This window comes from Macrosteles quadrilineatus, unplaced genomic scaffold, assembly GCF_028750875.1.
Source record: "Macrosteles quadrilineatus isolate MER2022 unplaced genomic scaffold, UCM_ALF_1.0 Scaffold_9__3_contigs__length_116548681, whole genome shotgun sequence".
NCBI lineage: Eukaryota > Metazoa > Arthropoda > Insecta > Hemiptera > Cicadellidae > Macrosteles > Macrosteles quadrilineatus.
In genome coordinates, this window is record NW_026542602.1 from 109,025,033 (window position 1) to 109,039,790 (window position 14,758).

Sequence of the window (14,758 nt, forward strand, 5' to 3'; positions counted from 1 at the left end):
GATAATCCACTTACCAAAACAAAGATATGAGTAATTATGTTTACAACAGTTGTTTACAGACAGACATGAGGCGCCCAGATGCTTAGCGCCTGCAAATAGTGTGCGATACCCTCCAAACATAGCTGCATACCTCTCTGGCTCAAGGGACTTCTTTACTCTCGCGGACAGTAACTTTAAACCTCTGTCGTAAAAGTACAATAGCCACGCAGTTGTGCTGGTGGTAAAAACTGGTTTTGTACTTCATGTAGAGACTTTTTTACGCCAAGATGGCGACGCTAGCCCTGTCCACTGCTACACTAGTACAACAGTTTGTCACTTTCTGCATAGCTACTGATGTGTTTTTTTACCGTATTATTATATACAATAAGTTACAATACCTAAGTTTGATCATTTTAATTATTATTTCAATTACATTAGATATGATCAAAACCAACATTTCAAGTCTCAAAAACAAAAAAATTAAAAAACAAATCCCAAATCTCCAGCTCTGAAACTTAAACACAACACTAACTTACTTGCCTGATGAAGGTAACAAAAATACAGGTATAGTTATTTGTGTAACTAGTGGGCAAAGTGGCACTTTGCTGCACACTAGAGCAATGTTTATGAATGATCTCGAGTGCAGCAAAGGCCTTTTGTACTCGTGTTACACATTATATTTTTCCTACAGTCACTATATAAAGCGTACAAATAATTAGTCTTTCAAACACTATACAACACATTTTTAGGTTCAGCTGGCAACACAAATAGGTGCCCTAGAGAAAGTAGTCACCGGTCCGTATCACTCCGCTATTTTTTCCTCGGCAAGCAATGTGCTCCGCGACTTAAGAAAATAGTTCCGTATGTTTTTGTAATTTGAAGTGGTTTCCGCGCCTAAAAAATGCTTTAAAGGTATTTTCTTGTTTATTAAGATCGTAGGAATGTTTTAAAAACGTTTAAAAGAAAAGTACAGAAAGTTCAGAAATACCGAAACTATAAACACAAAATGACAGGTTAAATCGTAGTTATAATAGTCAATCAGCTGCTCATAGTATAATTATCTTTAAGTATTGCCCACCTATTTCCAAGCGTACACGGATTACGTGCATAATAGAACCACGCTGTTTTGTGTTGTTTCGTTGGAATCCTGATGTGCGCCAAAGTATGAACCGTACGACAAAGTATAAATATGCAGCAATTAGCAGCTTTCTGTACTATAAACAGTAGAAGGAAGCCAACTTTGTCGGGTGACTGTAGGGAAATAATAAAGTGTATACAAACTGAAAGAAATTGACTCCTGACCCTGACATAATTACAATAACATAGCTAATACATTATAAGCCTAAAAATAAAAAAAAACAAAAAACAAAACTAACACTGAAATAAATTTAAATCCTGAACCTCACATATTAACACAAAAATCTGATCAATATAATTTTAAATTTCAAAACAAAAGTTCTGGTGTTTTCAAGATTTGAGATAATTTTGACGTATCTTTAAAATACATACTTGAACAGCAACAACTTCGTGACATAAAAGTGTCAAAGTGTTGGATTGTGCGTGAATTCATATGATTTTGGGTGGTATAAAGTTGAACAAACTGCTGAAATGTTAAATAAAACACCACGTCTCCGCTGACCTGATGGCCTTATAATTTCCAACAATGGGTTTATAACTCAATAGTCAATACCTTTGTTTATGCCAATGGATCTCAGGAGAAACTAAGGCTCAGTTATAGGTGATTTGCTACTGGTTAAAAACAAAGATTATTCATGGGAAATTGTTTACTAGGTATTTAAAACTAACGCTAAAGGTACTACTCAAAAAGTTAATCTCCAGCACTAAAGGCAATTCAATACTTAAGCTTACTAATATAATATTTTTAAACAAAATGGTGATTTGAATGCAGATTTAGGTTAAAATACCACAGCTCTTAAACCATTCAACCCTAACAATGAGAGTGTGAGTGACAATGAGAGAATGTGAGTGAGAGTTGTAAGTGCTGAGTGACTTGTGATAGCGAGCAGCAAGACGGGATTGGCTTCGTAAGCTACCTTGCTGCAGAGTCGATTCTCGCCGTTTCTTGGCTCTAAGCGGCTCCTCCAAGCTGTCCATTCCCGCGTCGTTCTCATCTCTCTCGCTCGAGAGCGACCGCTGGGCCGCAAACAGCGTCTTTTTGTTGTTTAGCGGAACTTTAGACGTACGGTAAGCAACAGAGAAAGCCACAGAAACGGAAAAGAAGATACAGAAAAGTTAGAAAAGAGAGACAGCCATACAGAATTACAGACATACATGGATGTGTGTGTATACATTTACGAGGCATTAATTTATGTTTTGAATCATTAAGTATTTCAAAGGGACAAGAAGTTTGTTCAACTGAGAAATGTTGAAGTTTAGTAATAGTGTTTATTATATAAAAAAAACTTTTGGTTTTCATGTTTAAGTTTTTTAAGTCAACATTTGATGGCATTGTATAATGTCTGCAGGATTTTGTATTTTTTAAATAAGCTCAACACTAAAAATTATGATCAGATTGATAAACTAGAATTGCAGAAATAGTTTTTCCAAATTATGATACACAATGGACATTTTTGTGGTAGGCCTACCTTGAATTATTTTATTAACATAGTCTCGAAATAACATATCATGCACCAACATATGACACTTAACAACTTTACACACCAAAGACTTGTTTTGCAATACACTATAATACACACAAATACAATAAACCTTCGTAAAAGAGCATCTGAGATCCTTAGTTCCAAATTAAGAATTTAAAACCTGTGTTGTTGTTGATAAATTGTATTTATACATTTATTGTTAAACTGATAAAATAAAAATAAATTAAACTTGTACTGAACATTATGACTTCAATTACTTTAAATAAATATAAGTGATTTGCTCTTTTGTTTTCATTTGTTCAAATAGTTTAGAACTTTAATATCTAGAGTGAAGAATCAAGAAATGAAAAATGAGGCAGTAGGCCTAGGCATTTAAGTTTTTAAATTATATAGATACAAAAGTCAAGATTGAGGATAAAAGTCATGTGTCACCTGTTTACCAAGATGAAGAGTGACACAGATCTAAACAAAAGAGAAACACAAACAACCAACAAACAATCCCAAGAAGAACCATCACCTTGAAAGGAAAGTTTACCTTCATTTGTCTGCGAGGTAACAAATGTTTTGATGAGGGTGTCCGTTGTCTGTGTGTAAAGCGAGAGGGCGTACCGCAGAGACTGCAGTTCCGGACTCTTCTCCAAAAAGGTCTTCTTCAGTCCATTACCACCGGCATGGAAGTATTGCTTGATGGTATCCAAGGCGACGTCCAAAACAGCACACTGCTTTGGCGATAGGTTCTTCTCTACCTCCTAAACATTTGAAAAGTAGTTGTAGATCTTGAAAGGTGAAATATTATTGAAGCCATTATCTTTTGGAAAGTACTTATGGTTTCATGAAGTTAAAGATAGAGATAGAGAGTGAACTTTTCAAAAATTGGATGGGTGGTATTTTATTTTAATTAATTTCAAAGTATGATTATCATTGAACGATAACCATGTAATGACCTTGTATGTTTTGGCATATTGACAAAAACTCCTTGCAAAGTTTTTGTGTAACAAACATGATAACACTTTGATCAAAATAGGATTAGTGTAGCTTATAACGTAGATCAAACATAATTATTCCTCATGGATTAATAACTTTTTTTAATTAACTGAAAACAAATTTAATACAGCTTTCTGTCTTATTTTTGCATATGGTGTTTGTTGTTTTAAATTTGTTTCTTGTTAATTAGCCAACTACAAAATTATTTTAATATACCAATAATAGATTTGTAAACCCTTAGCTTGTCTTTTTGTAGTATAACCAATACTCTAATCAATACTCTTGTTACATTTTCAATCAGAGCAAGTGAACTTATATAGACCTAGAGATAGAATTTGATATAAATCTTGATACCATGACTCCACTGAGCGCATTCTTGACGTCCTGTTTGCCGGCCATATTCTTGATCAGTCTCGACATGTCCTCCATTTTGGCGTTGGCAGCGAGATTCTTTGCGTTGTCTGTTAGATTCTTCAGAATCATCTATCAGGAAAAATAACGTATTTAAAAACTGTATCAACACAATACAAAAGTAAACAAAATTAGTGATTACTTGAATTGTCTTGACTTGTTGTGAAATTCAAAAACTGTTCACATAATCAGATAAACTTTTATTATTAACCCCTTCACTACCAAGTCTCACAATGCCCCTCATACAGCTTAGTGTGACGGCTGGTAGGCAACGTGTTAACCCCTTCACTACCCAGTCTCACAATGCCCCTCATACAGCTTAGTGTGACGGCTGGTAGGCAACGTGTTAACCCCTTCACTACCCAGTCTCACAATGCCCCTCATACAGCTTAGTGTGACGGCTGGTAGGCAACGTGTTAACCCCTTCACTACCCAGTCTCACAATGCCCCTCATACAGCTTAGTGTGACGGCTGGTAGGCAACGTGTTAACCCCTTCACTACCCAGTCTCACAATGCCCCTCATACAGCTTAGTGTGACGGCTGGTAGGCAACGTGTTAAGTTGGTAAAATTGAATAACAAAGTCTTGAGATAGCTTTTGTTAAACATGTTTTTATGGTATGGGCAAAATGGGGGGATTAATTGTAACTATAGTTTTTAGAGTGACATTTGTAGGATTTAATTTGATGGTGGTGTTTATGTTTAAATTCTTTCAATACAGTAATCATTTACAGGATCACTTCAGTTTTGAAGATATCACAATCTATTTGAAAAAAAAATGGTTTTGGCATAATGGAAAATCTTAAAATTGATACAACTTACGCTCTTGTCGGTCATGGGAGGCAGTACGACAGCTTTCTCTAGAATCCTCATCACAATCTTCCACAACTCCTTGAGCAATCTCTTGAGCACCGTTTTCTCACAGGATTGAGCGTATAACGATAATGAGCCTGTTTAATCATATAACAACATGATTAACATTTGATCAGTCATACGTTACATGTCAAGATTGATTTGTTCTGTTACATACAAAAGTACCCAAGAATGTTCTGCGTAATTAGACTTTTGAATGGCGGTGTTTTTTGGTAAATGTTCTTTATATCGGGTTTTAAATGAGCGTCTAGTTTGGCCGATGTAAAATTTGGGTCAATCTGTGCAGGCTATCTTATAAATTCCAGCTGAATTGAACTTATCCGTATTGGAGAGTCCATTGGATAGTAATTAAACTACCTATTTTATCTGTGGTTCTATGTGCTACTCTGTCTTTTCTTCAAAATGTTGGCAAACTTGTTGCTTAGATGGTTTCCGTAGGTGACTATATTACTTTAGTTTAATAACAATTATAGAGACAAAGGACAGAATATAAGTAGGCTTACCTTAAAAATTGTAGGCATCCCACTTAACTAAAGTAACACAAAAGAAAACACAAAGGACAATTGTAACTTTAAGTTAAGCCTGCTTATCCTGTCATTTGTCTCCTTAATTCTCAGGCAATAAGCCCTTTCCAATTAAACCTTTTATAGTATATTCCTGGTTTATCAACTGAGTTCCTCATAACTCCACTATTAATATAAAAAAACCTAATAAGACTTTTGAAAAAATACTCTTTTATTGCAAGTAGTAAACTTCAAAAATATTTGTTAATTCAGTTTTGCTCCTATATTGTAGTAGTCAGTAGGAGAGTTACCGTCCAGGAGATCCATAAGTGGGCGCAAGACTTCGTCAGCCTCTTGTGCGACGGCGTTGCGCTGCGCAGGTGCATTCAACGTCACCTGACCTCCGCCCTTGATGGCCAGCAACAGATCTCCCAACTCCTTGACACTCTGCGTGATTCGAGGCTCAAGACTGCAACAAACACAAGTCATAGTAGTCATGACAGGAAACAATAATAAAAACCAGGGTCATTATACAAGCTTGTGAATTACTATTATCAAGTCCTTAAATTATATAATAAACATGATACAAGAGAATGTACAACCTATTTTATTCAAACATTTTGACTGAATGCAAAATATATAAACACAAACATTAAAAAACAATAACATAAACCATGTGTGTTAAGAAATCATATGTTGTTGACAAATCCTTATTAATCCTCCCCCTCAAATTTACACGGCTGAATGTGGTTAATGTGCCTTCTCCAAACCTGCCCATCGTCCATCTCGATTTGATAATGCACCAATCCTTCTCTCCTTCTTATGTTTCTAAATTTCCACTTTCCGTCTTTTCCGAAATTGCGCACCTGAACCCTGTCCCCCACCTGAAACTCTCTTTTCATTTTTGTACATCCGTCGGGCATTTCTGTGTGATCTTGGGGTTTCTTCATAAGATCCAGCCTTGTCCTTATTCATCTCCCAAACATAAGTTCATATGCCGAGGACCCTGTAGCATTTGTGGCATTCCTTAGTGACATTAGGATGTGATTTATTTTGAAGTGCAAATCTCCTCCATCATTCTCCATTGCTATTAACTGTTTCTTTACAGTCTGAACAAATCTCTCTGCTTGTTTGTTGGTTGCAGGGTGATAGGGGGCAGAGAATTTGTGTGTGACGCCACAAGCTTGTAGGAATTGGTTGAAGATAGATGATGTGAAGTTAGGACCATTGTCAGAGACTAACGTGAACAAAGGTAGAGAAAAGTTTCCTGAGCTGTTGAATGCACCAATTAGATGTTGTAGTTTTGGTTGGTATGACTTCAACCCACTTTGAATAGGCGTCAACGATAATAAAAAGGTATTGCCCATAAATTGGACCTGCAAAGTCGATGTGAATTCGTTGCCAAGGTCCTGATGGAACGAGCCAAGGATGGACATCTACTTTTTCAGGAAGATTCTGCTTCAAACAGCTTGGACGACAAGACTTTGCTAGATCTTCTATGTTATGGTCAATGTGTTTCCAGTAACAAAAACTTCTTGCAAGATTTTTCATTTTCACAACTCCTAAGTGTCCTAAATGAAGTTCATTGAGTACTTTTCCTTGCAGTTTTCAGGAATTACTACTCTGGAACCACGAAAAATGCAGCCACCATGAAGTGAATACTCATTATTCTTCAAGCCAATATGTTCTAAATCAGTACCATCTTGAAGTGCTTTCAAAAGAGGTTTTAGGTCATTGTCGTTTGATGTTTCATTTGCAATATTTTCATGTTTTACAGGCATTGATTCAATTTGGTTAATGAAAAAGGCTTCATGTTGATCAATTTGATTTGTCGGTGGATGTTCATTAGGAAAGCGAGACATGTAGTCGGCATTACCATGTAATTTGGTGTTCCTATATTCAATAGTATAATCGAAGCCAGAGAGGAAGTGAGCGTAATTGAAAATACGTGTGGCAGTCATAGTAGGTAAGGTTCTGTATGGGTCAAAAATTTAAACAAGTGGCTTATGATCTGTTACAAGGATAAACTTTCTTCCATAACAATATTGATAGAACTTCTTCAGTCCCCAGTAAATCGCCAGTGCCTCTTTGTCTATCTGACTGTACTTTTTTTCACTTGCAGTGAGAGATCGAGAAGCGAATGAAATTGGCCGTTCAGTACCATCTTTGTAGCGGTGAGAAAGAACAATTCCTAATCCGACTGGAGAAGCGTCTGTTGTTAGCACTAAGGTTTCATTTGGATCAAAATGAGCAAGGACCCGGTCACTAGCTATCTCAGCCTTAACTTTTTCAACGCATTTATCACATTCTCTGGTCCAAACGAACTTAGTGTGCGCCTTTAATAGATTGTGTAGTGGATTCAAGATTGTGTTCAAGTTGGGGATAAATTTCTGGTAGTAATTGGTCAAGCCCAGGAATGTTCGTAGCTCTGACACATTTGACGGTTTTGGTGATTTTAAGATTGCTTCCACTTTGTCCTTATTCTTGTGTAGACCATTTTGATCTATAGTATGTCCAAGGTAATCAATTTGTGTTTGAAAAAACTTGCATTTGTCTTTGTTTAGTTTGAGGTTGTGTCTCCTGATGACTTTCAAAACACTTTCTAGCCTTGTTAGGGCCTCAGACTCAGTCGAACCTTGAATAATAATATCGTCAAAAAAACACTGAACTCCATCAATTCCAGAAAGTATTTTGTCCATAAAAATGTTCACATGCATGAATTTTTAACCATGTTTGTTAATTGTTGATGAAATTTGATCATGCTGATAATGTTTGAACTATAGTCTAACATATTGTTACGGGAAATAAGATGCTACTAGCTTTGACTATTGATACAACTAGACATTCTATCCCAACGTTAAAGTTGACGCCAGCTTAAAAATCAAAATTTTCGTAGTTTATGTGATGACATATAGATTGTGCTGACCTAAATTACAAATTTCTGTTTAATACACAAGTGTTTTTACCAAGTCAAACTGATGGAATGACTAATTGTAAGCTATATCAACTGTTATGACCCATCAAATTTGTTAGAAACAAAAAGAATGGTAGAAAATAAAATTTTAGACACTAGTGCATTCTGAGACTGGCTCCCAAAACTATGTTCTTTTTTAGTAAAAAATTGGCAACAGCTGGTCCGTATGGATGGGACTGTATATAGACATTACTTCAGTATTTAATAGTCAAAACTACTTACTAGTTAACATTTTAAATCAAATGTCCATGTCATGCCTGAAGGACAACTAGTAGATATTTCTAAAGAGGAATATTACAAAAACCAACATTACTTTACAAAAGATTATTGTAACTGGGCAAGTGGGGTTGTTGAATTTTGTGTAAAAATTTGAACTTTTGGTACCAGCAACTGATTATTCTCATTTTTATCACAAAAATATGTAAAACGGTTATTACCTATATATAAATTTAAACAATACCTAATCAAAGTCGCCAGTTCAATCTGAAAAAAGTCTATAGATTTCTAATATCTCAATAATGTTGTTTCTGAACATGTTAATTGCATAATGACATAAAGACATCATCATTTCATCATCATTTTAATAAAATGATTGAATATAAAAATATGTCTACTAAACCAACCTCTGAGCAAACTGTGTCGCCAGGTCGTCCAAACACAGGTTGAGGTTCTGTTGCAGCTCCTTGAGGATGGTTGCAGCGTCCTCCTCTAGTTTGTCTCCTCCCATAGACTCAAACATCTTCTCAAGCTGAACCCTCAACTGCTGGATGTTATTCATCAGGATACATGCCTGTAAGAACAATAAGCACTTAAGAGAAAAGGTATAGTTAATGAGGGTGGATAATTTTTAAATAGTGTGTGTGTGTTGTATTGTGAGGATCATAGTAGATTTGTGTGGTGTATGGATTGTAGTTAATTTGGGCGAGGATCATGGTTGATTTTTGTGTGTTGATCAGATTTGTGTGTGGATCAAGTCTATTAGGAGTAAATTCACATCACCTGGATGTATTTCACTTGAAGGAAGAAGTAAATAAACTTTTACCATGACAATAGCGGGACAATATATGAACAAAACAATGTACTTGATGGAGATGAAGACAACTCTGTAGCCAAGACTGCAGCACAAGTCAAACGGAGAGTGGCCCCATTATATTTTTCACAGTAAAGTATTATATTAAATATTTTAGTAAAATAAGCTAGAACAACATTTTTGACAACTGGATTGTTGAAAACGGCTCAATGCGTATGGAGAAGTGTCAACTGAAAGTAGTTTCTGCCATGAACGCAAGGCTTGCATTGGCTGATACCATAAGCCTCCTCTATTACAAAGCTGTGGCAAGACAAAAGTGGCAACACCGCTGTCCCGTCAAAACGAAACAGCTGTTTCGGTTATTAAGTTTCTGTATTAATTTATAATGGAAAGTATAGGCAATGTTTATGTTTACATTTTCCACTTTTGTTATTTCGTACGGGAGTGGCATATAATAGTATAAAATGCTTAGTACAGTTATACTCAGCTTAGCGTTTGCAATGAGGGAGGACAATGTATGATAAAATTTGCTTCTTTAAATTTACGGTATACTATAGTATTACACATCTACCATAGCCATAATGTTCTACCACATCACCCAAACAAAAGAAAAATATAAATTGTTAAAGATTCAGAAAATATCACAAATTATTTGTGAAATTAAAAACATAAACATAACTGTAAACAGACAGTTCTCATTGTGTATCACAGTTTTTTGTTGCTGCTTAGTTCAAATTAGCTGTTTTCATAAATGAAAAAAAAAAATTATAATGCTGCATCCTGTTGGTAATATCTTATAACTTTTAATGCCTTTGCATATCATAGAACCAACCTTTTTAGTTGAAACAGCTGACTAAATTCTTTAATTCCATTTAAATATGAGTACTCATAAGGTTAACATGGGAAACTCTAGAGCCACTGGGGCAGAGCCCGAAAGGATTTTTGAGATAAAAATATGCCTATATGCCTATATGTTAATCGGGAATGTGAGCTATCATCATGCCAAATTTGAGCCCAATCCATCCAGTAATTAATGCGTGATTGAACTTCAAACACACAAACAAACAAACACACAAACTTTCACATTTATAATATTAGTAAGATAATGAGTTAGGCCTTAGAGTATAGGGCATAATAAATGTTTCTAGCATTTTCAACCTGGATGCTACTACATATTGCAAACTAAAATGTCATCTTCTAATTTATTTATTTTAAATTCAATGAAATCACAAATATTTGAATTTTGAAATCTAAATACTGGTAAGTAATAGTTATACCGTCAAGTAACTAAACAATCCACTTACAATTCTTTCGTCTTTCAGATGGTTAGGAAACTCTTTCTTCACGATGTTGGCATAAGCGATGAGAACCTTTACGATGGTTTTGGCGAATCGTTTCATGTAACGTTTCCATATCTCTGGGTCGGGACATTCCAGCTTATTGATGACATCGAAGCACTGTGTGAGTTGAGTGAAGACGTCCACTACGGAGTTTGAGAACAAGGCATGCTCCGAGCTACGTTGGAACTGGAAACAACAGATATGTTCATACAGCTAGTTTTGGCTCTAGTTGGGTGCTAGAGGCTATAACATCACGAAGGATGAAAAGAGTCCTTCCTTTAAAGTGCAAGACACCATGAGCTTTCTTTGCAACAATCTGGCACTGTACCAGCTGGTACATTGTCATCTGTTCTCTTTCTCAACCATCATTGGCCAAAGGTAAACATAAGTTCTCAAAACATTATTGTTACACACTCCTTGAGAATGTATTTTACAGTCTATGAACAAAAGTTTTTGTCTTCAAGTAAGTGTTATGAGTTTAGACGTTAAAAAGAGCAAGAAAAGATAAATGGTATCCAAGTTAAATACTCCCCTCAATATGCACTTAGATAAATTCAATTCACAAATTTTATTTTAGCTAGCTACTATAAATACTATATAAACTAAACATATTTTATAAAGATATTGGTGCTACTTCATGTTTCTAGTTTAGAACTACCAGTACTTACATTCCATAAAAAGTAACACATTATGCAAAAACTTTTAAATATTTTCTTTCTTTAGTACATGATTTGGTTGAAAAATATCTGGTTTGAAGGCATCTCAGGTGCCACCTCGGTAAACCTAATACACCACCAGGGTTACAAGTACCACGGTTTGAGGATCAATACAATACTACAGTGTTGACATTTCTTACATCAATAAAGTGATTAAACTCCAATGTAATGTAATGTAATGTTATGTTATGTAATTCCAAGTGCTTGGCCATGAAACAATTAAGACACAATAAGATAAAAAAATGTAAAACATAATTAACACACTACTACTAGATTCACTACTAGGTGTAGCTAGGGGTGTACTAGGTTACTTACCCCATCTTTGAGATCTCTGTTAAACGCTCCGTTTAGGTATTCAAGTGACACATCATCGTTTTCGTTTAACCATTGCATCACAAACGGCTCAAACCATGAAGGATACTCAGGAATAGTATCCTTGAATGGAGGGCAGTCTTTCACGTAGTTGGTGTACAGCCATTTCACCTGAACAAAGTAAACATTAATAATGACAAAGCGTCCCAATCATTAACAGTTAAGGGAGTGTAGGTAAGTTCAGTTGCCATGGGACTGTATGTGGACAATTAATTGTTATGTGGGACATAGCATTGGTCTGCATTGTATGCAAATAGGGATGAAGGTAAATGGAACATTATGTAATAAAATATACATGCAAGAAGTATACCTCTACCAAACCACATGTAGACCAATCAATATTACTCTAAACCAAATGATTAAAAATCTGTTCAGGTTTTTCATTGAGACTCTTTTTACATGTGCATAATTTTATATTTAAAATCAGGAAGATTATATTTTTCTTTATTTCATTTTTATGGATAAAAACTTAATTAAACTTTTTACTCTCTTGGATAAAAATGTTGCCTTCTATCTACTAGACCAGACACAGCTTTAATAAAACAAAATCCTTGATATAACTTTTACTATAGTTAAGTTCCCGCTGATTCAAAGTTTTGATGATGTTTGATTGCATTGATAATAAGAAAATTGAATACTTAAGATTTACAGTGAGTATTTTTCTGTTTTTACCTTAAAGTGAAGATTCATGTAAGCGGAAGACTTGACAGGCTGCACAGCCACCTTCTGTCTGTTGGCTTCGTGTTCTTCCAATGCATACTTCTGGTCCATTCCAAACTGTACCCACATAGTGCCTGCTGATAACTAGAACCAAGAAATTGCAACATTGAAATAGTAGTTTACGCAACGATTGCGTAAAGATAGTGTTGTTAAGGCTATTTACATGAGTTGCGTACACTACTTACCACTACAATTTTTATTATGTTTTTCCTCATCTTATGAATACAAAAGTACAATTTAAAAAAAAATATTTTGTTGAATACATACATACACAGTAAAAAGAAAAGTAATGTAGCAAACAGCTGATTTTACGTGCAAATCAAAGAATCTACCTACACTTCTACTATGTCATCTTCCAATCAAGCTGACCACCATATCCCAGCACATGTCATGTGTGTCTTTAAACTGATTTGGCATAAATAGTTGTAAGCCGTGTTACTATTGTAAATGATACTAGCTGTTTCCCATCGGCTTCGTCCGACAAACCTTTGTGTTCTATTACTACAACTACTACGAGCCTGCTGAAGCCATGACTTCACTAAAGGGCTAAAACGAACTTCTGCATTAATTTACGTTATTACACATTAGAGTTTTTGACTCCCAGGTTAAAGCATATGTCAGGTGGAAATTTGGTTAAGTTACTCCTGTGTACCATGTCTTTGAAGCTCAAAGAGGTAAATAATAATCCTCTGGTTATTGTTACACACCTGTCCGATATTAAGCTCTTGAGGAAACTGATTCAGCACAGGAGCGTAGCTGTTTCTGTCCTCCTCTATCACAGACACAATGAGAGCGATCAGTTTGTGCCAGAAGTCGAGGGAGTCTAACCGCGGCCCCGTGTCCTCCGGGTCTCGCTTGGGCTCGTTGGGATCCACCTGCAATGCACAACAGGATGTTAATTTAAATTTACAAACCCCATAGTTGTTACTGATAACATTAGTCAATTAGTTCTTCCCTTTTAATTTTGTTAACGAAACAACATGCTTGTAATTATGTCCAAGGAAATAATTTTTACTATTATTTTTTTTATTGATAATAAATATTCTTGTAGGCTACATATTGAAAATATAGAATCATTGCTCAATGCATTTTTCAATTTTATGTCCAGATTGAACGTAAGCTCGTAACTACAGACCCTTCATTTTCATGATAAAGCTACAGCATTGACTTTGAATACCGTAGTAAAAAGACTAACATAAAAAGCGTGATTATGCACCTAATGGTTACAGGGAAAATTCCAAAAATTGTAAATTTAAAATTTCCATGTTATTCTTATGAAGAATAAGTAAAATGTTGTAGTTCGCTTGTTTATGAACATTAATGATCAAATTTGGAAAATCCATTTTATTTCTTACTAAACTATTAACATTTTCCAAAAAATAACCCACCCATTTTTTTACCCTCCCTGTTGCAGCAAACCTAAGTAAGTTACTCGTTAAACTAATTATATTTAAATAGGGAATAAATGGCATATTTTTAAGGATATACATTTTAGTGTAAATCAAATAAGGCAAATGGAAATTCGCTTAGTCTATAGGTTTGCTGCGGCGGGGGTATTTATCTATTACATAGCATGAAAAACTGAAAGCATTTTTGGCGATAGTGATGAGTGTCAATTATCTGACAGATTATTGTAGACATTTCACTTGATGATCAGTTAAAAAAAAACCGAAACATCACAAAAACTTACTTTCTTCTAATTGTGATGGAAAATGTTGGCAACAATCAGTAAGATAATGTAAACTTCAACAGTTGCACTCACTACAAGTGGTTCTTCCAACTATGCCTTTAAATAAAACACCAAGTATAGTTGCTCCATATTAATGGAATGTCTAATTCAGTATTTAATGTCAATTGTCAATGATAAACTTAGCCATATCAAGCAATATGAGAACACGGCACATTTGAAGATTAGGTAAGCCTTGGAAGGGGTATCGTCTACTTGTTAAAGTAACTACATTATTATTTTCTCTGGATATTCCTTGTGCATAATTAAAAACACAACAAATCTGCCTTTTAGCGAATTTCCCTATAGGGAAGTAGCTATTACCGTAGGTACTTCTGCACTGGGTACTGGTCTATATATATATATATAGACTTATATATATATATATATATATACGTCCGTGAACGCGATAACTTGAGTAATTTTTGTCCGATTTTGATGAAACTTGGTTTAAAGGTGTAAAGCAGGATAAACTTGAATGAGTTCGCGAACCAGCACGATCGGACCATG

At 35.1% G+C, this 14,758-nt stretch overlaps 1 protein-coding gene across 3 annotated transcripts in view; it reads right to left on the minus strand.

Annotated features, from left to right (window-relative positions):
* LOC129002218 (protein unc-13 homolog B-like) overlaps window positions 1–14,758 on the minus strand; it is a 125,203-nt gene that overhangs the window by 12,655 nt on the left and 97,790 nt on the right. For 2 of the 3 annotated variants that reach the window (XM_054429866.1, XM_054429865.1), the window contains exons 15-23: window positions 13,230–13,397; window positions 12,475–12,606; window positions 11,746–11,913; window positions 10,679–10,900; window positions 8,968–9,134; window positions 5,682–5,839; window positions 4,817–4,944; window positions 3,939–4,067; window positions 3,136–3,349 (exon numbers count right to left, since the gene is read on the minus strand). In XM_054429866.1, coding sequence (XP_054285841.1) covers window positions 3,136–3,349; window positions 3,939–4,067; window positions 4,817–4,944; window positions 5,682–5,839; window positions 8,968–9,134; window positions 10,679–10,900; window positions 11,746–11,913; window positions 12,475–12,606; window positions 13,230–13,397 — 1,486 coding nt within the window. Of the gene's footprint in view, window positions 1–2,033; window positions 2,172–3,135; window positions 3,350–3,938; window positions 4,068–4,816; window positions 4,945–5,681; window positions 5,840–8,967; window positions 9,135–10,678; window positions 10,901–11,745; window positions 11,914–12,474; window positions 12,607–13,229; window positions 13,398–14,758 lie in introns of all 3 variants that reach the window. The other variant, XM_054429864.1, reaches the window with a different exon arrangement.